At 42.8% G+C, this 27415-nt stretch overlaps 2 protein-coding genes across 3 annotated transcripts in view; both read right to left on the reverse strand.

Annotated features, from left to right (window-relative positions):
* LOC105893100 (aminopeptidase N-like) overlaps nt 1-14212 on the reverse strand; it is a 29443-nt gene extending 15231 nt beyond the window's left edge. Inside the window, exons 1-17 of the mRNA XM_012819452.3 lie at nt 13550-14212; nt 11614-11756; nt 10768-10907; nt 10510-10636; nt 9783-9937; nt 9576-9689; nt 8993-9136; nt 4021-4086; nt 3608-3673; nt 2302-2477; nt 2112-2188; nt 1781-1914; nt 1620-1675; nt 1288-1435; nt 920-1029; nt 720-830; nt 135-308 (exon numbers count right to left, since the gene is read on the reverse strand). Of these exons, the coding sequence (XP_012674906.2) occupies nt 135-308; nt 720-830; nt 920-1029; nt 1288-1435; nt 1620-1675; nt 1781-1914; nt 2112-2188; nt 2302-2477; nt 3608-3673; nt 4021-4086; nt 8993-9136; nt 9576-9689; nt 9783-9937; nt 10510-10636; nt 10768-10907; nt 11614-11756; nt 13550-14118 (2510 nt within the window). The 5' untranslated portion in view covers nt 14119-14212. The remainder of the gene's footprint in view (nt 1-134; nt 309-719; nt 831-919; nt 1030-1287; nt 1436-1619; nt 1676-1780; nt 1915-2111; nt 2189-2301; nt 2478-3607; nt 3674-4020; nt 4087-8992; nt 9137-9575; nt 9690-9782; nt 9938-10509; nt 10637-10767; nt 10908-11613; nt 11757-13549) is intronic.
* Nucleotides 14213-14919: 707 nt separating this feature from the next.
* Nucleotides 14920-27285, reverse strand: LOC105893043 (aminopeptidase N-like). Of its 2 annotated transcripts, none has more exons than XM_012819382.3 (21): nt 27151-27285; nt 23840-24558; nt 23508-23650; nt 22558-22700; nt 22189-22315; nt 21652-21806; nt 21380-21493; nt 20863-21006; nt 20217-20282; nt 19840-19905; nt 19534-19706; nt 19309-19385; nt 18711-18844; nt 18369-18424; nt 18134-18281; nt 17672-17748; nt 17246-17356; nt 16767-16934; nt 16098-16238; nt 15746-15827; nt 14920-15555 (listed from the first exon to the last, which is right to left on the reverse strand). In XM_012819382.3, exons 2-21 carry the CDS (start codon nt 24427-24429, stop codon nt 15409-15411), a joined length of 2862 nt encoding a protein of 953 aa, XP_012674836.1. In that variant the 5' UTR covers nt 24430-24558; nt 27151-27285; the 3' UTR covers nt 14920-15408. The 2 variants fall into 2 exon arrangements, with proteins under 2 accessions (XP_012674836.1, XP_031443382.1); XM_031587522.2 differs by lacking the exon at nt 27151-27285 and adding an exon at nt 26369-26803.
* Nucleotides 27286-27415: the final 130 nt, after the last annotated feature.

Raw genomic sequence — 27415 nt, forward strand, 5'->3', positions numbered from 1 at the left:
CATTAAACAAACATATGCTGTGTTGACTAGCTAGCTAATAACTGTGAACACAAGAGAACGGTGTTGGTTTGACTCTCCTCTCCCAGTGACTAAGTCTGTGGCTGTGAGGAGGGGGTTTAGGTGCCTCAGCGCACCTCTGTAGAAGACTGGGCATGTGGGCACAGGCGAGGGCACGCAGCATGTCGGAGTGGTTGCGCTCCGTGGCGCTGACTCTATGGTGGTACATCTCCCAGCCGAAGTCCCACTCGCTCACCCCCCCCTCGGCCAAGGCAGCGCAGTAGACCTTCTGCTTGAGGTGGGGAGGGATCCTGTACAGGACACAACAACAGCCAGCCAACTGTCAATAGCCCAATATGTGTTAATAGTCCACTGAACATATTCTAACACTACGTCATTACACACTTTGTACATCAGGTACCATAGTCCCAAACCAACAGGAAGGGAGTGTGCATTTGTACGGATTAGCCTGACATCCCACACAAGAAATACAACTACTTACGATGGCCATTTCTCACCAAAATCACAGGGCAGAGTTGGCCTTGGTAAGTTAAACTTACCATTGAAAATAAAATGATAATATAATATATAAAATAATAGAATAAAATAAATTAATTATTGCTGCCAATGTGATGGGCTCAAATTATTTCATTTAACTGAAAAGAGTATGTGAAATGTTAAACTGTCTCTGTCCCTGAAAGGACTTCATGTAGATCACGTACGGGTTAGCATCGGGGTTGTTCATCCACTCTCTGTACCAGGCCGTAACTAGCTGTCGGCACTCCTCCAGACCAACCTTACATGCGAGGGAAATCACATTACTCTGGGTATATCTGTGTACAAAGGAAACAACAGGGTAGAATGATGGTACACTTGTTTAACACCAAAAAATAGCACCTGAATAGAAATATAAAAATCTCACTTGTCTGTGTGTCTTGATGGTATGTCTGTCCAATTTGAAGTAATATTTTCAAAGTATTTGAAGAGTGGCTGGACTTGTTTTTTAAGATACACCTGAAAGACAGATCCATACTAGATGTGGAATTGAACAGTCTCAAAAAGGACAGATTCGTCATTGTCATAATTGCTTGACAAATTTTTAATCTACGATTGATGCATCTGATGTCATTGTGATGATATGTTATTGAATTACACATAAAAAAAATATTTTTGCATTCTGATGGTATAAAGAAAACAGTGCGAGGTGAATATAGAAGTGTTTCTTTCTTTCTTTCTTTCTTTCTTTCTTTCTTTCTTTCTCACTTTAGCAGCTTAGCCAGTGCTGCTAACCTGCATTGGGGCATACACCTTGCTGTGCTCAAACGTAAGGAAGATGTGCTCCAGGTTGTCCAGGGCTGCATCCCAGGGTAAGAGCTCTCTCTCCCTCCACAGGTACTCTGTGGTTCGCAGAGCCAAGGTTGTGTTGATCACCTTTGCTCTTAATTAAAAAAAAAAATTAAAATACCATCACTGAGTATTAGGAGACTAATTTGATAGGCAATCTTTTACAAAACAATGAATTACTACTGCCACCAGTAACCTGTATAAAGGACAACTAAAAACAGCACAAATACATCAACAATCATACTAATTGTAGTAGTGTTACTAAAACTGAAGAATACCTTGCCAGATTAAATGCATCATCAATAATCCGAGCTCTGTTTACCACCGGAATAACCTGTATTCCATGCATGAGACACACAGAGCGGTTGTATGACTTGTAGGGTAACCCTAATGGAAAAAGCTACACGTGACAATGTCCATCACAGGATGTTTGGTTTACCTCATGGTCGGCATCTAACTGGGTGATGAGGCGATGCCAGTTTTCCAGGTCGTAGTTCACTCGGTAATACCCAGACATGTTCACGTTGGCCAACACCCACTCAGTGCCAGCGGTTTTCAGGGCTTCATGCTCATCTGGACCGATTTACACACAAGTGAGTCTCACAAGACGTGATGACAGAAGACACCAGGGGACAACTCACTGAATGTAAATTTGATACCATGTGGTGTCATGTGGTGTTTAATACTGAAAGATTTGCGGAAGATGAAAAGTGGTCAAAACAGCAAACATGCCACTGGAGAAATGGCATGAATCAGTAGTGTGATCATACCTTTTTTAGTGAGAAGCCAGACCATATGCTGCTCTATGCCATCCTTCATCCATCTCACAGGGATAATCCACTCATAGCTTAAACAGATAAGAAGGTGAACTCACAGATAAGACTGTTTTCCTTTTTTCATAATGGGGCATTTTTTTTTTATATACTAAATAGTTCGACTTCCTCTTGCACATAGCCTTACTTATAAATGGATGGCCTTTGAACCACAGCTTCAGGGTTCAGTAGGAAGTGTTTCTGGCTGATGGTTCCTGTAGTGGTATCTATGGTAACCAAAGGGAAACCCATCTGGACGATCCAGCGGTTCATGATCTCAGCCACAGGAGCTGGGAGACTCAGATCAGGAGAGCCAGCCACAGCCTTATAACAATCAAAACAAGCAGCAAATCACTACGCTTGGAAATTTAGTATAGCTGTAGCTCACACTTTATTTACAATGGCCTTTGGTACATGAGCTCAGGGGGTAAGGGTATTAGTAAAGAGTAAAGCACTCATGTGAGGACATATAATGTAGTGTTACAGACCTTACATCTATTTTTAATCTAGTAACTGTTGAGAATTATGGTTATAGTCCAGTGGTGTGGTGAACATGAAGCAGTTTTGCAACAACAAGTGTCATAAGGCCTGTTTGCAGCAATGAGTGTTTTGTTAGGTGAAACAGAATAGCCTGTGTGCAGGCGTGAGTGTTTTGTTAGGTGAAACAGAATAGCCTGTGTGCAGGCGTGAGTGCTTTGTTAGTTCAAACAGAATGGCCCGTGTGCACTGACCAAGGTCAGGCCAGTCTTCGAGGCCTACGTGCAGAGAGGCCTAATTACCAGGCAGAGAGGACTGTGTGTAGGGATGAAGGTCAGGCCAAACAGAGAAACCTACTTTCTTAACACAAGATCATACAGTTTCCACAGGTGCAGGATTACAGAGACAGCCCAATATTAATTAAAAGGTTTATGCATAAAGGGGATGCGGAGTTCATCAAAGAGCAGGTAGAAGTTCCCACGAACGAGCCATGCTCCCATAACCGGGAGGGGTAAAACTACTAATAAGGTAATAATCATTAAGAGCCAGCACCTGGAAAAGTGTGTTTGGCAACGAGTGAGCGAGAATATTCTGATTGGCTGAGCGTGGATAAAAATGTATAGATTTGAGAATAATATTCTGGTTGGTTAAATTTGGATAAGTTTTAGTCTTTTGATTGGAAAGCATAGTGACGGAATATGCCCTTTAAATAGTTAGTGCTCCATGGACCACCACTCTTGATTTGAATGAAATGTCTGCAGGATTGAATAAAACTTCAGTTTATCGCACTCGGACTTCTGACTCTGATTGAGTAAATACTCTAAGATTTGAAGAGGTTGTTTTTCGCTACAACATAACCATGTGAACTTCTAGACTTGCACTTTACCAATTAACCGATTAAAGATTAAAGAATTCAACAGTGCAACAGAACACAACTGGTGTAACCCAGGTACTTCACTGATCATGGTGGTACTTACAGTTTGCAGATGGTCCCAAAGGTTGGCAGGTGCTACATTCCTATAAGAAAACTGCTTAAGGTAGGTCTGGGGAAAGAATCACAGGTTTTAGTGATTTAATGATTTAGTCAAGTTTGCATGGATTTTGTGTTAGAAATGGATGACCACTGATCACTGTGCTCTGGTTAAGACAATAGAAAATAAAACAAAGATTTTTAGAATTGAAAAGAACTTTAACAAGAGCAAAATGCAGAAGTGAGCTTTGATCTCTGTGTGACACTCACTCTCTCACACATGCACACACGCACACAGACACATACACACACATAGAGACACATACACACACAGACACATACACACAGAGAGAAAGAAAGCAGCATTCAGCCATGGTATGTAGAGGCCACATGAAGAGAATGCCGTGAATCTAAACTCACTGTCAGGCCTTGGATGAACACTGTTTCAGTCAGGAAGCTAGACAGCATGTGCAGCACCAGGGTCCCCTGCAACAGCCAGCGCACCCCACATCATGTCACTTCATCTTCACCCCACATCATCACTTCATCTTCACACATTATTTGAAAGCTGTCTTAATGCTGAGGGTCCGTCCACACAACAATGGTGAAAAGTTTTTGCAAATCTGAGTAGTGTTTTACATTTTGTCCTTGTGTCCATACAACAATGGTGAAAAGTAGGCATGCACCGATACCGATACCAGTATCGGTATCGGTGCCGATACTTCGTTAAAATACTCGTACTCGTTTTGAATTGCCGATACCAAGCACCGATACCACTCATCAGTATTTCACTGCATCAAACTGGCCGGGCTATGCTGATGTAACAATGTAAAAAATGAAGTTTCGTGCCTTTTATGAACTTCCCCAAATCTCTGTATATATGTATATAATTTTTGTTGGTTCCACTACTGGGTTCAGTGTTGTTGCTAATGGGGCGATAATTGGTGTGACACACCTCAAGACTTTCCCTTGCTTGGAAGTCTGTTAAAGGGGTAAGCTGGGTGTCTTTAATCCTCCGTTAAGAAAATGAATTAGTATTGTGTATTTTTCAAAGTTTTCCATGATGTGTGTTTTTTTTGTGATATAAGATTGTCATTTATCATTTCCGCTATTTGCATTGGGTTAAATATGCAAATTACAGGGCTCTCAAGTTTTGAAGACAGGCAAGAGTGACATATCCCCCCCCCCCCCATGACCACGCCCCCATCCCACCCCCATTCCGCCCGCCCCGCCCCTGCCGTATGCCCACAGACCAGACCCCCCCCCACCCCCCCCATATTATTTTTAGTGTTTTGTTGTTAATAATTGCTCAGACTTGCAGAAAAGATTTGACACATGGCACTGACAATTCAACCAATTACAAAGTATGTATTCAATTTGGGAGAGAGAGAGAGAGAGAGAGAGAAAGAGAATTATGTTTATTGTAGGTGTTTGTTGCTTTTTTGGACTCTTTTATCATTTTTGGTGTTGGTTCCCATTATATATGCCATAGTCATAGAATTGGATGTATTAATTGTGCTGGTTGACTTCAGTGCCTGCTGTTTGGGCTGATGCCCCTTACTGCCTATGTGCCTTGTCACATCCCGCACACCTGGATGGGCACAGGAGGTCTCTTGGCGGCAGATAGAGCACCAGTAATATGAGCTGGTGCTTCCTACAGTAATAAATGGCCATTCACTATTAAAAGAGGTCTTGTAGGGCTGCTCCTGGGACTTTTCTCTCTTTTGTTCTAGCCATCTCCTCCACTGTTTCTTCCACCATCTCTTCCACCGTCTCCTCCTCCTCCACCTGCACTGTCTCTTCCTCCTCCACCTGTACTGTCTCTTCCTCTTCCACCATCTCCTCCTCTAATGTGTTTACAACCTTCTCTGGGCCTAATCTGGCCTTTTTAGTGGGCTTTCCTCTTTGGGCGAAGGACAGGATGCTTATTTGTTTTTTACCTGACATCTTTGAAAGACAGATGCAATGATTAATGCATCCATGGCCAGGATATTTATAACATGCTAGTATGCCTAATGAGCTCGCGATTCACAACTTCACCAGGCGTGAAGAAACCTCGGAATCTGAATAGAATGTTCAAGCAAACACATTTACCAAAAATAATGCCCATAACATCATTGAATATTAAGGGCTGCCTAATATTCGTTCGAATTATAGGCTATATATATTTTTGATAGGCCTACTCGAATTTATTATAGCCTATTAACGAAGTTCGGAGTCAAAGCTATAGTGTAAAGGCAGGCTGTGTTGGCTACAAACACTCATTAAAAACTGATGCTAATCATCTGGGAAATATTCTCTAACTGCAGTCAAGTTGTCATTGCTTGTGCCAAACCATTGTAAATGTGTTGTAACATTAAAACAGGAGACGACTTACTCTTTGTAGGAGACTGATGCTTGGAGCTCCGGAAGATCAATCGCGCGCAATTCTAGGATGCTTTATTTTAATTGGTTGCTGGATTAAATCTTACCCAGATACAAAATATGTATTTTTCGGATTGGCTATTGTGTAGCCCATTTTTTCTTTTGATTGGCTGATAAGTGGCACCTCACGGCAGAACCCCAGGGGATTCGGGGAGACGTGTTTGATTCCTGGCAGCGCGGCCAGGTCATGTTTGCGCGCTGCGACACATTAAATAGCCTAGAGTTTTTTTTCAGCGTGAGAAATACGATGTGTGGCGGGAGTGCGTGACTAAAGACCGAAATGAGTGACTGTCACGCTCAATGCGTGACACTTGAGAGCCCTGAAATTAGCGGCGTTAAATACGTGCAAGTTGTAAATATTGTCTAGCCATTAAGTGGGTGCTAACTGGCTAATTCATTGTTGTAGATACCAGCATTGTGTTACCCTCGTGTTTGTGATCGCCCATTACTGCTGTGTTGCAGGTATGTTGAGCCTGACTGTGTTGTGAATATTTATACTTAAAACTGTCACTTATCTGTCATGTACTATGTTTATGTCTATGGTTGGATTTTTATCACTAATATTTAATACACTATACGATCGCGTTTTACTACTAGTGTTGTAGACGGTAGGCTGTAATGTATGGAACGGTGGTTAGCCTATGGTAGCCTACGCACATTTCATTTGTTAGCCCTTGCTTGGAAGTCTGTTAAAGGGATACCAGCATTGTGTTACCCTCGTGTTTGTGATCGCCCATTACTGCTGTGTTGCAGGTGTAATAAACTGATGACAGAGAGCGTCCACGACTCCGCTGCATGTTCTTTTGACCACAAAGAGACATTTATTTATAATTATTGTAGCGGGCTGGTTAGAGTCCGTTACACTGGCACAAAATGTGATTTATTGTCCTACCTGTCCTACCACTCTCTGCCAGACTAGTAAGTAGCTTATCTGCCGTCTTGTGTTGCATTTGCTTGATGTTTGACTGTGTTAGGAAAGTTTGTCATAATGTCAAAGTATTTCAGTATACAGGTTTCGCAAAATTTAGCTGCTAGCATCTCGTTAGCGATTAGCAATTCCGTTGAGCTGCCTTAACGGCGATTTGGGCTCATTTTAAGATAAATGACGACGACAGGAGTAAGGCACAGTGTAAGATCTGCACTGCTACGGTGTGGAGGGGCGGAAAGGAAAGTACTTTGTTTAACACAAGCAATTTGATTAAACATCTGAAGACACACCATAGTGCTAAGTACACAGAGTTCACTGATGCTAGTGGCGCAAGACCGAAGCAACCAATCTTAACTGACGTCTTGCAAAAGAAAAAAACGCGCACGCACACACAGAGAGAGAGGTAGAGAGAAAGACTGTGCCACATAGGTTAAGTGATTGTTTGTGTACTTGAGCAGGAGATTCTTCTGATCGTTTTGTAACTGAAATGTGCTCTTGTGCTAATCTAGTAATAGTTCTGTTCACTTTTTGTTAAGCAGACTGTGTTGTTAACTATGCAGCAAATTGAATTGCCTTTATCTGGTTATATTTGCATTTTGTCTCATGTGATGATATTGTCTGTTTGAAGGCTTTTTTGTGTGTTAAAACCAGAAAGCTCTGTTTATTTTTGGCTTGGGATAGCCTTCTGTTAATTTTGTACTATAGGCTTGACATAATCTGCAGAGGATAAAATAAAATCTGCCTCCAAATTAATTGCACTTTCATGGAGACCAAATCTAAGAAGTATCGGTATCGGTACTCGGTATCGGCAAGTACACAAATAAAAATACTCGTACTCGTATCGGTTTGTAAAAAAGTGGTATCGGTGCATCCCTAGTGAAAAGTTTTTGCAAATCTGAGAAGTATTACATTTTGTCCTTGTGTCCACACGACAATGGTATTTTCGGGGGCCTGAAAACGCATCATTTTGAAAACAGATTCCAGAGTGGACACAACGCAACCCTTGCGTTGCCGTGTCGACAGGCAAAAACTGATCTTTTTTAAAACAATGACAACACGGCCCCAACTTTATCCAGTCTAGTCAGAGCTCCGCCCTGCAAAGCCTTCACAACGTCCTTAATGGTAATGAATAGAAATTATATTTTTGGTCAGACACATCATGGTTATCAGACAATTTGATCTACAAGGCGCTACATCCACAGAGACATACTCTTTTGGAAACATAAGTGGCCAAATCTTCTGAGTTTGAAAGCCTTTTCAGGGTGAGCTCACCTTTTTTTAAACACACATAAACATGTCATATCCTCTTGTAAATTGACAGTTCAGCATACAGTTGGTCACACTTTATTTTGATGGTCCCCTATAGACTATCTACAGATTATAAACAACATCTTTTAAAACGCTATTATTAGTTTATGGTTAAGATTAGGGTTAGAGGTGGGGGGGGGGGGGTTACAAGCACTTGTAAAGAGACACAGATAAGTAAACAGATAAATGTTACAGTGAGTGATAAGCGAGATCAAAGAGGTATGTCTTAAGTGCATGTTTAAAGGTTTTCACTGTTTCAGCCATTCTTAGGTATTCTGGCAGAGTATTCCAAAGGCTGGGGGCATAGAAACTAAAAGCTGATTTCCCATGTCTCTTTGTCCTGGCTTTTGGAACTGTTAGGAGTTCAGTGCCAGAGGACCTCATGGATCTACTGGGTGTGTACCTTGAGAGCATGTCTGTTATATATTCAGGTGCATGGTGTGATAGAGTGATTTATAGACTGGTAAGAGAATCTTGAAATCTATTCTGAAACTAACAGGTAACCAGTGCAGTGATTTTAATACTGGTGTGATGTGTGCTCTCCGTAGTGTTTCAGTGAGGACTCGCGCTGCTGCATTCTGTATTGTTTGTAGTTGCCTAATGGCTTTTTTTGGTAGACCAGACAAACTATCAGTACTGTCTCTGTAGGTGGACGATCCAAATAAAATGTTACCATACAGTTTCATGTGACCACTATTTCATGCGGCCTGCTGTTGTTGTTGTGATGATTACCTTGCTGTATGTGACTTGAGTAAACACTCCTCTGATTTCCTCTGGAGTGTTTACCTCCTCCTCTGGGCATGACAGAGGGCCTGAGTCGACTTGGGCATCCTCCACCATGATCTCTTTGGGGAAAATGAGCATCATCATGTCCATCTGAAAACACGCACACACCATGAAAACCATGGGCTGAAATGCAAGCTGGACTGAAAGTATTACACACCCTTGATACCCGGTTAATGAGTAGTCCTAGTAGTGGTAGAGGTAGTACTAGTAGCAATTATGGTGGTAGTAGTACTAGTAGTAATAGTGGTGGTAGCAGTACTAGTAGTAGTAGTAGGAGGAGGAAGAGGAGTAATAGTAGTAGTAGTAGTAGTGTGGTTGTGGTTGTATAAGGAGTTGTATTAGTCGTGGTACTAGTAGGAGTAGTAGTAGTGTGGTTGTGGTTGTATAAGGAGTTGTATTAGTCGTGGTACTATATCCAAAAGCTGCCGGATAATGTTGGATAGGTGTGTTAAGGATATCACTGTGTTTTTTCTCTCTCTGTCCAAACCAATAGTCTTTAAGGGAGCCTTTGAGAAGCTGTCATACGCACCAGGTCCATGTCAGGTTCCACACGACTTGCCACCACATAGGAAAAGTATGAAGCAAATCCCTCATTCAGCCACAGGTCATTCCACCATTTTAACGTCACCAGGTTTCCAAACCACTAAAACACATAATGCAGTGCGTTCAAAAAGATACATCGCAGAAGTGAAAACATCAGTCATCTTTAAGGCATTCTAGCGAACGGAGACACTACCGTATGAATCAGCTCATGTGCCACAATGACGGTCACCCATTCTCTGTCTTTGTGGGGAGACAGCTTTGGGTCATACCAGACAACCAGCTCACTGTAGGTGACCAGGCCCCAGTTCTCCATGGGGAAAGCACTGTAGACTGGCAATGCCACCTGGTCTGAGAGAGAGAGAGAGAGGGAGAGTTAATTTCCAGGGGGAGACTGATATTCACATTTATGCACTCAGTAGACACAAGTACATACCTGACAGCTGAAGTACATGCAGGGTGCATACAGTTTTTGTACTCGAGTGAATGCATCACTCTGGTGCGTTTCAGCATCTGGTCTTAAACAATCATTACTTATAATTACTTCCGGTTACCACCGATCTTCTGGTTACCACCCATCACCTACCGACATCTTCCTTTACTAGTTGGAACACTTCACAGGAACACTTCATGTTTAAATTATCATGGCGTTATCATATTCATCATGATCAAAATGTTAAAATGATCAGTACTCATTACAAATACAGCTAGAGTGCACAGTGAACATACACAAACTTTAAGATAATTATTTAAGGTGTATCAGCTAACTATCAACCAATCCACCCACTCTGGTGATGGACCATCAAGATTGGGTCAAACCAGTCCTTATCTATGCCATGCTTCATTATGTACATGCCATAGCTATTTATTCAGCAGTCATTTTTGTGTCAGAGTGCTGCATTAACATGTCACCATCTCCTCACCATATTTGGTCAGAGGAAAGGTAATATTAAAGATGGCCTCCAGCTGGGTGAGGAGGCGGACTGTGATATTGAGGACATGATCTCCATAGCGACCAGCCAGAAACTCCCTCTTAGCCCACAGGCGAATCTAACAATACAAATAAAATATCAACAACAAAAATAAAATAACAATTATACACGCACACACACACACACACACACAAAAATACTGTCTATGATACATATGACAATGTATACTGATTTAGAGGTTCTGATTACCAAAACATCAGGAAGTTTGTGAGTCTTAATGTGTGAATAGTCACAAACAACAAAAGCCACCAGGTAGGTCGACATTGGCTTTGATGGTTTGAAGGTGGTTTGGGAGACATCATGGCCATCAACAGTGATATTAAGCACACCTGTAAATAAATAACCAGAGCTCACACGATTGTAAACAACAGTCACGTCATGTTGTACATTTCAAAGTAACATTGGCTTTGCAGGGACACATTTAACCTGCGACTGATGATTAGCAGTCAAATCCTCTGATGCTAGACTCGCTGTGTTCACATGACTGATGATTAGCAGTCAAATCCTCTGATGCTAAACTCAGTCCATCTCTTCATGTCATGATTTATCACCGGGTTTAAACATTAGGTTTGCAGTAACCTACTTGACCTGCAGCTGATAATTCGAAGTTAAAGGTAGCGTACGCGATTCTGGCTTAAGGTTATTAATATTAAATCAAATTACACCCATCCCCTTCCGTGTTCCTGAAACAACATCTTGATTGGCTGGAATTAATGATGGCTCTGTCTGAGCCACTACATCTGTTTCCCATGTACAGAGCCAGGGCTGGATACAAACACCAGGGGTGAGCGCTCACACTGAGTAGACGGCTAGAGGACCATGAAGAGCAATTAACTGAATTTGACAAGAAAGGGTATCGGATTAGAAAGATTAGAAATCTTCTGATGCTAGTCTCATGTTGCTCACGATTTTGGCAGAAAGCCTCTTTTTCCCACCTGTGTGAGCTACAGGTATGAACAAATAACAAACATTTACACAAGCAGGAAATGCCATGAGACTGACCTGTAATGTTGTGTGTTTGACTAACCCACTGACCTGTCTCCATGCTGTTAGACAGAGCTACTGTCCCATGGTCGTGTAAGATGGTGACGTGGAAAACTGCTTTCTGTACCGGTTCATCAAAGCAGGGAAACACCTCTCTGGCATCAGTGGGCTGCAGGTGAGATGCTGCAACCACCCTGTGGGAATAATGAGTGGGTGAAGAGCTGAAGTCAACTCTGTGAATATTACTCTGTGAATGTAACTGTGAATGTGACTCTGTGAATGCAACTCTGTGAATGTAACTCTGTGAATGTGACTCTGTGAATGCAACTCTGTGAATGCAACTCTGTGAATGGAGATAATTTCCAAGCACTGTTAATGACTTAAGAATATGTGAATCAAGTGCCTTGTATCAATATATTCCTTGTATGAATCATGTGCTTATGAAAGCAGGAACATGGCTTTTCTGTGTTTCGGTGTGTGTGTGTGTGTGTGTGTAACTTAGATTATTAGGTGCCACTTAGTCTGCATATGTACAAGAGCATGTTTAGACCAGAGGTGATAAGAAGGGTCGAACTGTGCTTCTTCTGACCTTGTGCAAAACTTCCATCCTTGCCTCTTACGTCAGAAATCCACCATGTGGTTATCCCTGCTGAACGCTAAACTTCTCTCTCTCTCACCTTTTGCGATGTGTTTATCATTGCTTCACTTTCAGCCTTGTGCTGGGAGTGAGCCCGATTGCAATTGTTGTTGTTGTTTGTTGTTTGTCTAATAAATATACTTATATGCAGCTCCGGAGTCCTGAGGTATCTAGGGTGAATTTTCACCTAACAGTAACTCTGTGAATGCAACTCTGTGGATGTAACTCTGTGAATGTAACTCTGTAAAGGTAACTCTGTGAATGCAACTCTGTGAATATAACTCTGTGAATGTAACTCTGTGAATGTGACTCTGTGAATGCAACTCAGTGAATGCAACTCGGTGGATGTAACTCTGTGAATGTGACTCTGTAAAGGTAACTCTGTGAATGCAACTCTGTGAATGTAACTCTGTGAATGCAACTCTGTGAATGCAACTCTGTGAATGCAACTCTGTGGATGTAACTCTGTGAATGTAACTCAGTGAATATAACTCTGTGAATGTGACTCTGTAAAGGTAACTCTGTGAATGCAACTCTGTGAATGCAACTCTGTGGATGTAACTCTGTGAATGTAACTCTGTGGATGTAACTGGCAGCCTATTTTTCATTAGAAAATAGAGAGGTTGGTTGTAGAATGATATACTATTCTTTAAACAGAGAAACATTAAAGATCACGATTGCCACCAGAATTATGGTTTCTGTGTCAAATTTTATTTTATTTGTTCTCTCCTAAAGAGGAGGAGATGCTTCACAGCTTTATCTCAGGAAGACCTTATATTCATGATAAGAATATTACAGAACTGATTCATGATATCAAATTCACATTTATCATCTGACGTTATGCAATGGTTGTGAGGAGTGCAGAAGGTTTAGAAAGAGTCTATGAGTTTATTTAGATTATGAGTATACAATTTCCTACAGACATTTCAAATCAATAGTCACAAACCTCCTCAACTCAATTTGATGTTGATGTTTTTTTTAAATTATTTTGGAGTTTGCTTGCCATGTTTATTATGTTTTATGGTGTTATCTATTATGTTTCATTATATTAAATCACAACATCATTGAAGATGATGGCTACCCTCAGTGTATTCCCAATATTTAAATAAAGGTTGTATGAATTTCTGAATTAATGAAAAAACAAGAGTATATAAAAATGAATATGCATAAATGTATACGGCTATGTGAGAGTACACTGACATTATATCAGGAAAGGTGTAAGTAATTGTATTTCAACATTGGTGCAAGTTTAAAGGAATATCATTCAAGGAAAAACTCTGAGTAAATTTGCATGAAATTTGCAATTGAGGTTGATAAACCTGAATAAATAAGTTTGTCAATTTTTCTTACTTTGTCTCTGCACCCTCAGTGTAGTGGCTTCTGTAAAACCCAGTCATGTCATCAGCCAGCTCTCCCTGGAATCTGGTGTAGAGTTGGTAGGACTTCCCTGGGACTAGTTTGCCGTTGAGCTGAATGACCAGGTACTGTGTCGTCTCCTGGAGCCATGTTGTCTTAATAGCTGGTGCAGCTGCAGCATCCAGTCTAGTCAGTGTTGCGTGATGCCCGTTGAACTTGGTGAGGTTGAGCTGGTTGGAGTGAATGAGGATCAGGTCTGTCTCCTTCACACACTTAAACTCCACACTAGAGTGGCCTGTGAAGATGTACATGCCGTGTTCATCCTTCTCCAGACGAGGCCACAGGGTGATGTTGTAGTGGATGGGAGACAGAGTGTCCGGCAGACGGTACCTCTCCCAGGGCTGCGGTGTGGATGTCGATGCCGGTGTCTGTGTCGGTGTTGTTGTGAGTGAGCTCACAGCGAGTGAGTCCACTGGGAGCCCAAAAGCGGGTGTTATAGTATCAAGCACAGCATTGGCTTCTGCAAAACTAATTAAGAACATCATTACAGATAGTCCTGCCATGTTGCCCTTAAGTGCTAGATGCAGTATACTTCTCTCCAAGTCCAGAGTGCTGTGTTGTTTTCTATAAATTGCACGTCAGGCATAAGTATGGATGTGTGTGTATGGTGTGTGTGTGTGTGTGTGTGTGTGTGTGTGTGTGTGTGTGTGTGTGGGGCGGGGGGGTCTCGAGCACACGCAGCAGATTCTAGCCAGTAACGGTGTGAAATATTAACATGTGTATTTTTGGACTATCAGGATGTGAAAGCACTGATGAAATAAGTCACACATGTTGTTCTCTCCATTAAGATGGCATCTGTGCCAAAACAAAATGTTCTCTTTCCCTTCCTGTTTACTGTGGTTTACTGACATTCAGCCCCGTTTGAAACTTACATCTGACTCATTGCCAAAGAGGTGTACCAATCCATCAGGATCCAACAGTTCAATGTACCAGGATGCAAAAATTATTTTTAAAACAAAACACACCAGCAGTTGTGTGAAGCTGGTATACTTCTCAAACCTGTGTTTCACACCTGGTCAGATGTACTGTACAGTGGCTTGCAAAGGTTTTCACCATTTTCACAATTGTAACATTTTCACTTATGCTGTAGTATATTTCTTAAGGCTAGATCAGATTTAAAATAAATGTACTTTTGTATATATTCATTTGTTTTCATACTATATGTGCACCGTTATAACACACACACTCACACACACACACACACACACACACACACACACACACCACACACACACACACACACTCCCACACACACACATTTTTGCAGATACCACCTGAGTCAGCAATAAATGAACCACAAAATATTTCCTTGGGACAGTTTTTTTTAATTTTTTTTTTTTTATAAAATAATGTTAAAACAGCATAGTCATACAAAGAAGAGAAGCTTTTTGAATGGGGGATGTTGGCTCAAGCATTTGTCTTATTCCTCTGATGCCATTAAGACTCTTTGATTTAAACGTTACTTGGTGTTAGCGAACGTTCAAAAACAGCGGAGGATGCTTGGAAGCAGCCCACGAGAGGAAAGTACAAGGTAGAACGAGCCTGAGCCTGCTTTGTCAAATAGAGGAAGTGCTTGCCTCTTTACACACATACAAGTGCATATTAGGTCACAAGGCCTTGCACAATGTCACTTCTCCCATACTGACAGGAGAAAACAAACACCATTTAGAAACGTGTAGCTAGCCACAGGCTCGGGAGCTGAGTGAAGCCAGAGCTGGCTCAGAGCTGGCTGAGATCCGGTTCAGTTCCGGTTGAGATACGGCGGGAGCACAGCACACAGTTCTGCTGTCCTATCATGCAGACTCAGTGTCAAACCAGTCCATCACTAGTTTCTTGTTCTCCGCCATCCATTTGATGTTGGCTGTGGTCTTCTCTATGGCTTGGCTTAAAGCTGCTTTCCCAGAGCCAAGGTCAGGGTGATCCCTTTTGAAATCCAGCAACTGTAAAACACACAGTTAAGTCAATGACTGTATTAAAACTGTACTCTTGTATCACAACTATCATCCATTAATAAATAAATAGAATTTACTGTTGTTCATAATTCCAAATAGTCAATTCTGGTCGCTAATATGGAGCACATGTGACAGAGCAGGATGTCAAATCGATGAAGGTGAATGATATTTGCGTTACCTGCTGAAGCTCAAACTCCGTAGAGAACCTTCTGGATACAGCAGTGATGAGATGTGAGAAGGAAAAAGATCCACCCCCGAACCTGTGGATCAGTGAGATTATGAACCTCTGCTTGTTTTGGACGTGTACGTGTGGTCCACTCATACCTACATGACTTAAATGCGGTTTCGTCTAAACGTACAGAGTTTGTGAACTGCATACTGAGAGGATATGAAATAATAATAATTGGACTTGAAATCACTTGACTTTCAAATTTAGTTGCCGGAGTATGTTTTATGTTGTGGTTTGGAAAAACAATTCATTTTCTTTATTAATCTATTATAGATTCTCTCTGTGTTTGTGCCATACTCACTCCTTAAAGATATAGTCCCATTTTGATCTGAAGAAGTCCCAAGCAAAAGACTGGCCCACGACATTGTTGGCAATGTAGCCAATGGTAGACGTGGCATCCTGCTTGCGGATCTTAGTGGGATCCAATGTGTACTCTAGGTACCTTTCAACACACAACACAAGGGATATAATAATATAACAACCACTACAACTATAATAATATCCCTTTAACAACAAAGTTGGTCAGTTCCCTCCACACTGCATCTCCAAAAACAAAAAAATGCTATGATATTCTTCATAACATTCAATGTTCATATGTTGTCATATAGGCAAAAAAGTTGAAAGAAGTATGGATGTATCACATTGAAACTGATATGAAATGGCTCATATTCACCCGTATAACATTATCACGTCTAGAGAATGACGGTTAAATAGGGTATTGGTCTAACGGTGTGGTCATGAAACAATTGCTTGTTGTGCTCGTATTGCTCGACTGCTAGAACACGGTACTAGTACATTTTGTAGTGATACTAGCCTGTGGCATGCCCTAGTAAGATATCATCTTTAAATATACTGATACACATGTGGGGGGGAGATATCTGGCCATTGTGCAAGGCCTCCTAACCCCCTAGTCCTGGGTGCACTGTAACTGAAATCCAATCAAACAGCATAAAGTGCAGTGCTGACAAACCTGTTGAGGAGCCAGGGCACTTTGGTGCAGGCCAGAGCAGAGCGGAGTCTGGCCGCCTCGGAGGCCACGGTGGCGTTCCTGAGCATCTCCCAGCCAAAGTCCCACTCCTCCTCTCCCCCGGCAGCGATGGCTTTGCAGTACACGGTGGACTTCAGGTTGGGGTCGATCCTGGAAGACATGGGGACGCAGGTATTTACGGTAAAATGACGGATGATTCCGGGGTTTAGGTTTTTTTTGTGTGTGTTGTGAGCGTTTGATCAGAGTGGAATGTTTTTGGTCTGAGTTGAAGTGGTAATTGTGAAGTCAAATGTGAAATTTCCCCTGGGTAACAGGTCAGTCAAACAGGTTTTGAACCCCTAGGGTAGTGTTGTTTCAGAGAGGTGATTTTTAATAGCGTTTGGTCATGTGTTTGTGTTTGTTGGTGCCAGTTGCGAGGGGGAATGCATGGCTCAGTCTCTCATGATCCTTGATAATCGTACCTGTTGTTGTTCGGTTCCTTCATCCACTGGTGGAACATACCTAGAACCAGCTCATTGCTCCCTGCGACTCCAGTGGTGCAGGCCAGGGAGACAGCAAGGCCCCTCGTGTATCTACACACAGGAAACACACACATTCAGAAACAGCACTCACCTGTTAAAGATCTGAACAAACTGTTGAAAAGATGGTTCAAACAAACACACAAACAAACCCCATCAAATGAACGTGTCTTATTGGACCAAAATAAGATGCTAAAACGATAATGTAACCAAAAAAAAGAAGAACAAGTGAAGCCGTCAATGTCTGTCTAAAATCATTAAAAACAAAGATTGAGTTTGAGCGTGGACATTTTTACTCCCATACTCTAGGTGGCGTGGAAGCCAACTCTGGCTCTTCAGATCCAACATGAATGAATGATACTTATTTACACCATAGTGTGGCTCAGGGGCCGGTCAGACGTGGTGAATTTGACATAGAGGGGTCTGACGAGCTTCTTCAGATAGGCCTATGAGGCAAGAAGAGATATATTAATGATTTGTGTTGGCGATATTTGTTGTCATGTTACTAAACTGGTTGGGCATGGTGCTAACACACACATGCACGCACGCACGCACGCACACACACACACACACACACACACACACACACACACGCACACGCACACGCACACGCACACGCACACGCACACGCACACGCACACACACACACACACACACACACACACACATACACATTCACATAGACACACACACACACACACACAGAGACACATAGACACACACACACACACACAAACACACACACACACACACACACACACACACAGCTAAAATATATACCTTACATGTACTGTGAACCTGAATGTAGAGTAATTGTGGATGTTGATTTACCAGCATGGATCCGTAGACCTCAGTGCGATCAAACATTTGAAAGAAGTAGTACAGGCTGCTGAATGCCGCCTGCCAGGGGATGTATTCTTGCTCCCGCATGAGGTACTTGGTCGTCCGCAGAGCCACTGTGGTGCTCAGGATCCTACCCCTGGGGAGATCAACAAACACTGGGCACTGGATGCTCTTTCAACTGAAGCAAGACTAAATGTATGTAAAGCAGGGAAAAAGGACTCACTTTGCCAAACTGAAGGCATCATCTATTATCTGAGCTCTGTTGATGATGGGGATTACCTGTCAAAGTAATGTTAGTTAGTAAACAACCCATGTTTTAAACTGAACATTTATGAGATTTCTAGTAATTAACAATTAAATGCAGTATTATAAAAATAAACTCCTTGGAATTAAAAGCTTTATCTAGACAGTAGGTAACCTGGAAAGGCATAAGTCTGTGCCAGATAAAGACTAGAGCTTTTCCAGTTACACCCTAGTGAGGAACGCACTCTGGAAGTGGCACTGATGTGATACACTCAGCACCTTAACCTTCACCTTGACCTTGACCTGGGCCGCATTCGCTAACCTGGTGATCGGAGCTCAACTGAGCAAAGAGGCGCTCCCAGTTCTGCAGGTCGTAGTTAACCCTGTAGTAGCCGGAGACGTTGAGGTTGGCCAGGATCCACTCCCCTTCTTCTGCTCTCATTGGCTCAAACATGGCTGTGAGATGAGAGATAGAGAGAGCAGTTTTAAGCTCTGTCACCGATTGACCGCTGATGAAGTAATCCAGGCTTTCTCAACATAGGCCCCAGATGAGTATCGAGAGGTTTGCAGGTTCTCATGCTCTCTCCAACCCGCAAACCTGCGTAATCACCCTGAGATCTCCAGCTCATTCTCTGTCCCAGGCTTAGATGGATCGGGGGTGAGCAGCCAAACAAGGCTGCAAAATTTGCTAATCTAATTATTCACATGCACCCCAGAGTACTGCTGATCTGAACTTTGGTGATTGTGAGTGTATTTAGTGTATTGTGTGTATATTCAGTGTATTGTCAAGTGTGAGGGAATTGGACACTCCACTTTTATTTTAGCCTCTACGTGTTTCCAGCAGTCAAGCAGGTTGGCTTACATCATCGTTGGTCAAGCAGGTGGTCTTACCTGCCTAATGGTCGAGCAGGTGGGCTTACCTCTCTTCTCAGTCAGCCAGTGTTGATCCTGTTCGACGCGGTTCTTCATCCACTTCATTGGCACAATCCATTCATAACTATGGCAACGAGAATGGAAGCAATAAACAGTGCTATGCAAGAGTAGTCACATCATAAAACATCTGTAACCATAATCGTATAGTACAATAATGGAGAACCATCTTCAGCCATCAGTCATTACCTTGGTGAGCTGTAAGATGAACCTACTTGTAAATGGACGGCCTATCCACCACAGCATCAGGGTCCAACAGGAAGTGCTGTTGGCTGATGCTTCCTGTTGCTGTATCTATGGTAACCAGAGGGAAGCCCATCTGAAGGATCCAGCGGTTCATAATCTCATGGACTGTATAGGGCAGATTTAACCCTGTGCTCAATGCAGCCTGATAGGAAAAACAAAACACTGACCGATCAGCAGTAAAAGGAAAAGTTACTTGTATCCTGAAAATAAGCATAAATGTTGACAAATACTTTTTTCTAGAAATGTTCCATGTATTGCTCTGTGTGGCCACTTACCTTCTCCAAATGATCCCAAAGGTCAGAATATACAGTATTGTTAAAAGCAAACTGATGTAGATAGGACTGGAAAAATAGAAAAAAGAAAGAAAGAGAGAAAGAAGGGAAAGACAGACATGGAGTTAAATAATCCAGTCTCAGGTAATGTAATTTTGATATCATAGGATTTATACATTTTCATCATAAACATACTGTATATCTTAGCTTAATAACGTATTCAAAAGCCTTTAGATGTGAACAAATTGTCATTAATAAAGTGCATGAACAGTGAGAGATAAGGATAAGTGTTGCAGACTATAAATAGCTTACTGCATTAGAGCTTGATTTAAAGTGTTGGGACTAATTGATTCATTGATTGAGTAATTGGTCAGACTTACACTGAGTCCTCTAACGAACACAGGCTCAGAGAGAAACTCCGACAGCATTCTCAGCACAGCTGCACCCTGTCACGCCAAACAGACCTGATTAGTACAGCTCTAATGCCACCTACGGCTCAACACTACACACACACACTTTCACACACTCATGCATGTACACACACATATCACACACACTCTTGCATGTACACACACATATCACACACACTCTTGCATGTACACACACATATCACACATACACATGCATGTACACACATATACCTTACACATGAACATACCACACACATACCACACACACTAATGCATGTACAGTACACACACATATCACACACACTCATGCATGGGCACACACATATCACACATGCACATGCATGTACACACACATACCTTACACATGCACATACCACACACATACCACACATGGACCAAACATCTAGCACAAGCTGAGGGTTTTACAACTGGTAATCATATATACTGTATACTGTATATATATGATTACCACTCTTGAGTGGTTTACAGCAAAGCAACTTTTCCCTGTAGCTTTCAGCAAAACTTGGCTTTAATAACATACAATGAAGCCATGTTGTTCTTGGTGATTGTTCACCACTGCACTAGCTGTGTGGATGCTATGTAGGACTACTCATACCTTGCTATAAGAGATGGTGTCAAACATCTGGCTAATTTCCTCAGGCTTGTTAACCTCCTCCTCACCACGGGTGAGCGGGTGCGAGGAGACAAAAGAGTCCACTGCGAATGCTCTCTGGACATCCCCCTGCACAATCATGTCTTTCTGTGGAGACAGGTGGACATAAACAAAAACAACAAACAAAAACTGAGACGTCAGTAACGTGAACATCCATTTCATCTTTGTGTGACGTCTGTAAGGTTGTGCACTTGTGCTATCCGCTAATCCGTAAAGTCTCTGTAGGCGGACTATCCAAATAAAGTGTCACCAAGCAAACTCATCCAACACCTCATTCCTGCATGTGACTCAGAAACATGTTTATTCTAGCTCAGGAGCCCAAAAATGGTTCTTTTTCCATTGTTTTTGGGACTGAGCTGGCTGAGTACACACCGTGTTTGCGTGTGTGTGTGTGTGTGTGTGTGTGTGTGTGTGTGAGAGAGAGAGAGAGAGAGAGAGAAATAGAGAAGTATGATCTCACGATATGCCAAGATGGTTCGGCGTGGTTGGCTCCGAGGTACTCCACGTATGAGGCGAAGCCTTCATTTAGCCACAGATCGTTCCACCATCTCAGAGTCACCAGGTTGCCAAACCACTTAAAGGAGAGAATCACACACACACACACACACACACACACACACACACACACACACACACACACACTCATACCTTTTGGTTTCTGTGTAACACTAGCAGTCTGAGATTGAAGTGAAGTGCCTCGTACATAAAATCCATTGTTATTTTTGGCATTACCATGTGGGCCAGTTCGTGAGCGATGACGGTTAAAACTCTCTCCTTATTCCCTTCGGAGGACGTGTGGGGGTCGTACAGGAGGCTTGTCTCTCGGTAAGTGATGAGTCCCCAGTTCTCCATGGCCCCAGCGTTGAAGTCGGGGAGGGCCACCTGGTCTGAAGAGGGAAGGGGAAACGGTGGACGACCATCACACAGTACTCAGTGCAAAACATTCAGGCACGTTTGAAAAGGCATCTTTCAAAATGACATGAATAGTTTTACTTCTCAATTAACATACAAAGTGCATGGCAAATCATGTTTGAAAAACCAACTATACAGACACAGGAATGCAAAAGAAAAAAAAAAAGAACTGTGTTAAGACAAATGCCTAAAACTTTTGCAGATTACTGGACATCAATGTTAGTGGACAGCTGCTGTCTGAGCACATAGTTTGGATTTGATGAGTCTAGAATGAATGAGTGAGTGAGGGAATGAATGAGTGAGTGAGGAAATGAACAAGTCTCAAAATAATGTTCGCCAACAAGGCTGTTGCCATACCTGATTTTGTGAGTGGATAACTGGTGTTGTAGTACTGCTCAAAGAACTCCAGCATGCGTAGGGTTACGTTCAGGGCGTAGTCCCCTTGTCCTAATTCCAGCGCTTTTTTCCTGGCCCATATACGAACCTTTCAGATGAAAAAATAATAATAAACGGAAAAATTATTACTCCCCTTCCAGAGCTTTCTGGCCCAACAACTCTGTGAGTGGAGTGTGTGAGTGTCAAAGATTTGAGAGAACTAATCACCCTCCTTATTAAGTCCTTCTGGTAGACTGTATTCATCACACAGTGGGCCAAATACATTCAACCATGTCATGCCTTTATGACCATTATGACCACATATGTTCATAGGGCTGGATAATGTAATACCATTGTTGTAGAGCCCGTTTCGTCCTTCTTGATACTGCCGAAGTCAGACACGATGAAGGCCAAGATGTACGTTGACATGCGTTCGGTTGGCTCAAACGTGGTGATGAGCACATCTTTTCCTTCCAGGGATACAGTGTTGATTTCTGAAACAGACAAATAGAATAAAGTGAGACAGCGTTGGTGATTGGTAGCGTAAACATCTTCAGTTTGCCGCATCAGAACTTTGACCCTGACTCATAAACTGTATAACAGAGTGAAGGCTCGTTTGTTTATGGAGCTTTTTCACAATTAAGTACTAAATAAATAAAATAGAGACGGACGACCGAGAGAACTGTAATCAGAAACAGACATGTTTACTTCAATGAATAAGCAAATAACCTGATATCTAGGGGATACAGTGCAAAATCAGCAGCATCAGAATGAAAATCACGAGGGGCACAATCTGTCTTTCTTTCCTCCACATTTTGGCAGGTGTGGACAGTCAGTTAATTATGTCCAGTCACAACCTGATGAGCACTGCACTGCCACTGCAAGGCTAGATGACAGTAGATAGATAAGCCAGATGAAAGTAGATAGATATATAACAAAGCCAGATGAAAGTAGATAGATATATAACGAAGCCAGATGAAAGTAGATAGATATATAACGAAGCCAGATGAAAGTAGATAGATATATAACAAAGCCAAATGAAAGTACAGTACCAGTCAGTTCAATTGAATGGGAAGGTGTGTCCAAACTTTTGACTGGTACTGTAGATATATATATATATATAACAAAGCCAGATGACAGTAAATAGATATATAACAAGACCAGATGAAAGTAGATATATATATAACAAGGCCAGTGGGGGTGCAGATGGCAGAGGTGGGGGAGGCGTAACAATGCCTCTTGTGTTCTGGAACTGGAACATTGTGTTTTGTCTGTCACCATGGCTTCCCACTAGCTCTTACCAGCATCCCGGCTGTTGGCCAGAGCTTTGGTCCCAGGTGGGTGCATCAGGGTTATGTGAAAGATGGCCTTCATGGCAGGTTCGTCGAAACACGGGAACGCTTTCCTGGCGTATGTGGCCTGCATCTGAGTAGTGGCGACAATCCTGGTGGAAAGTCCAACATACCAATGGTTGACACCATGTGTGGACGTTTAACAGAATATGAATAGGTTCATCTGTTTTACAGTACAACAGACTTAAAAATAAAAACAGGTGGTTAATGGATTTTTGATAGGAATTCAGTGAATTTTTTGCATAGCTGACACCACATACAGAGCATTGATCCTTCCTTACCTTCTGATGCCATTCTCAGTGTATTCACTTCGGTAGAAGCCTTCTAGGTCGTCAGCCAGCTCTCCCTGAAATTTGGTGTAGAGTTGGTAGGACTTTCCTGGGACTAATTTGCCGTTGAGCTGAATAACCAGATACTGTGTCTTCTGTTGAAGCCATGTTGTCTTAATAGTTGGTGCAGCTGCACCATCCAGTCCAGTCAGTGTTGCATGATGTCCGCTAAACTTGGTGAGGTTGAGCTGGTGGGAGTGAATGAGGATCAGGTCAGTCGTCTTCACACACACAAAGTCCACAGTAGAGTGGCCCGTGAAGATGTACATGCCGTGTTCATCCTTCTCCAGACGAGGCCACAGGGTGATGTTGTAGTGGACGGGAGACAGAGTGTCCGGTAGACGGTACCTCTCCCAGGGCTCTTTCGGCTCTGGGGGTGGAGTGGGAGCCACCAGTGTTCCCTCTCCCCCTCCTTCCCCTCCAGCAGGGGGCTTCTGTTTAGAATAGGCCACTGACAAGCCAAAAATGGTTACTGCGGCAGCAATGCCCACAACAGCAGCGATTACCGCGACAGTCTTACTGATATAAAACCCCTGAGACATGGCTAGGTGCTGTTACAGTGCAGAGCAGTGTAGATACGGTCTGTAGTCTTAATATGCACTCAGGGAACTTCTAGGAAGCTGGCCTGGTATTGTCCAAAAGCATCATCCTCTGTTTGTTTTTTTAGGTACCTAGAGGAAAAGGGGAAAGTTATTTTAGGGCTCATGTTTAAGTGGAGCTCTTCTTCCAGAAGTTGATGTTGAAAATGCACAAAAAATGTCATTGGCAGGGCCTTTATCCTTCAAATATATGAATCTCACATTACCCATATTGTGTTAATGCCTGTTATGTCTTATACACCAATTTGACAAAGATATGTAAATGTTTATGTTTAACATTTATAACAGAGTACAGTCGTATTCAGTAACATTTGTTCTATTGTAAGGAGCCCAGAGGCTTATAGTTTTTCTTGCAGTGTAATCCAGGGTCAGTGTCACACTCATAAAAGGCACTGATTAGGCTAATCGGAGATGTGACTCAGCCTGTCCATAAATGCTGATAGATGTCCTTGTCTTATCAGTGTCAGGCCGATTCATTTGTTTTATTAACTCCACATCATCATAATTTATTGACGACCTAATCAAGTGCTACATAAGTCACAGCAGAAAGTGACGGTTTTAAACCTCACACCAGACTTGAAATGGCATGCTGGACACACACTAACTGTAGACTGAATAGCTCAATAGCTAAATCAACTATGTATACTAAAGTTTCAATGTCATTTCATGAAGGACACTGTCAACATTGCTACCCTAACATCTAAGTGACTGCGGTGTTGTTTGACGCTCAGAATTGTCTCTGTAAACCACACGGGCCACTCCTGCCGAATGAAGTGTTTCTCTGGCCGAGTGTGTGCCCTATTTGGCGGAGTGCTATGAAAAGATTCTGAGACTCTTCTATTCCCTGAACGTGTTCTCTCTCTCATAGCCCAGTTTTACAGTTTTTTGCCACAGATGTTAGTCCCTTATCTGTCAAGAAGATCTAGGGTTTTGTTCTTTGTGTTTGTGTGTCTTAGTGTGTGTGTGTACGTGTATTTTCATACACCACAAAATTGTGTCCCACAAAAAGAACTGTGCAAACAGAGTTTTGTTCATCGTGTGTGTGTGTGCGTGTGTGTGTGTTATACCCTATGAAAAAAACTCTTCTGCATTCCTGCAAGTGGGGCAAATATTTGCACCTTCCAGTGGCACCTCCAGCATCAAGCTCATTCTGTAAGCATTTATTTGCCATCACTCTCACTTATCGTCTGACAGCGGCTAAAGCCTGAGCCCTTTTGTCACGAACATGACCATATTTTCAGCAGAAACAAGCTTTTACTGAGGTCAACCTGGTTGGCAGTTCAAAGGTTACACAGGTGTGCAGCTCATAGCAGGATGGTGAGTGTTACTATGCAACAGTTGAGTAGTAAACCACAGAGGAGCAAAGTCTGTGTTCAGATGCTCGGCTGGAGAACTCATCAGATGAGCATCTGTGTAAATGACACACAACACACACACACACACACACACACACACACACACACACACACACACACACACACACACACACACACACACACACAGACTTTGACGTAGACTCACCCTCTGTATATGTGCGAGCACACACACACACACACACACACACACACACCCACACACACACACGCACACACAGTTATCTTCACATACATACACACACACACACACACACTTTCACGTACAAATATCTGTACATTAACAAAGTGCTCAAACACTCCGGTGTTCTCTGTAGAGTGGCCTGAATTCAGTGTCATGTTTAACGACCAACTGCGGAAAGGAGACTATGTGTGAGCCGGCCACATGTGTGTGTGTGTGTGTGTGTGTGTGTGTGTGTGTGTGTGTGTGTGTGTGTGTGTGTGTCTGGAGACCGCACAGAAACAGGGGCGGTGTCGACCACCAGCAAAAGTCCTAATTCAACACATACCTCGCTGGCCAGCGTGTCCGAGCTCATCCAAACCTGCCAGAGTAAACATGTTTGTGTTTTGTCCTGAGGTTTTACCCAGCTCCTAAATTTAATAATGACCATGTTTGTTCTCTGACCCTGTTTCTAATTACGGCTGCTCAGCCCCGTAGCCTCCCGTCGTCACCAGTGGAGCCCAGAAAGATCTCTAAACTGTGGCAGATCTGTGCGATAGATACGAAGGTAAAAATGAAGCAGCTGGGAAGACAATCTGCAAGACACTTCCACTTAGGCAAACTCTCAGACGCCTGTCAAAGTGAATTATCCTTCTCCCTCATCACCTGGCCCAGAATCTAACGGACAGAGCAGGGGAGGGCACATGCATGTTTATGCCCCTTTTCCAGACCTTCAACTGTCCTTTCATGGCCCGTTAAGCACAGGACAGAGCTGCCGGGAGTCCTACTCTCACACTCGGACAGACTGCAAGGACAGCTCCCCTCGAGTTCCCCCTGGCTGGACGGACACATGTGTGGAATCAATCAGTCGGGGAGAGTGGGTTCACAGCTGCAAGCAGCAAGACTCCCAGATTTCTTTCCCTCTCTCTTTCTCTCTCACGTTCTCTCTCTCTCTTTTTTCCCCTCTTTGTCTTTCTCCCTTTCTCCGCTTTTTTCAAAACGATGGAATCCGTGTTCATTCCCACGCTGCGCCGGACGGGCTGGAAAACCAACCAACCAACTAACTAACCAACAAACAGAGTAAACAAACAGAATAAACAAACGAGGAAAACAAGAGAACAGGTTTCTCACCAGAGCTGCAGGAGGACAGAGGTGAAGCAATCAGAACCAGAGCTGAGCGGTGTGTACCGTGCGATCAGAACTCTAAGGCACGGGTGTATGCAGAGCCTCAGGGATACAGCTGAGGGGGAGCTTACACACACACATACACACACACACACACACACACACACACACACACACACTCACACACACTCACACACACACACACACACAGTCAGCCCCTGGTCTGTGAGGGAGGGAAGGGGGGGGTGCCTGATTTCTGGAGCTTACCCAT

This window comes from Clupea harengus, chromosome 20 (genome assembly GCF_900700415.2).
Source record: "Clupea harengus chromosome 20, Ch_v2.0.2, whole genome shotgun sequence".
In the NCBI taxonomy this organism is placed as follows: Eukaryota; Metazoa; Chordata; class Actinopteri; order Clupeiformes; family Clupeidae; genus Clupea; species Clupea harengus.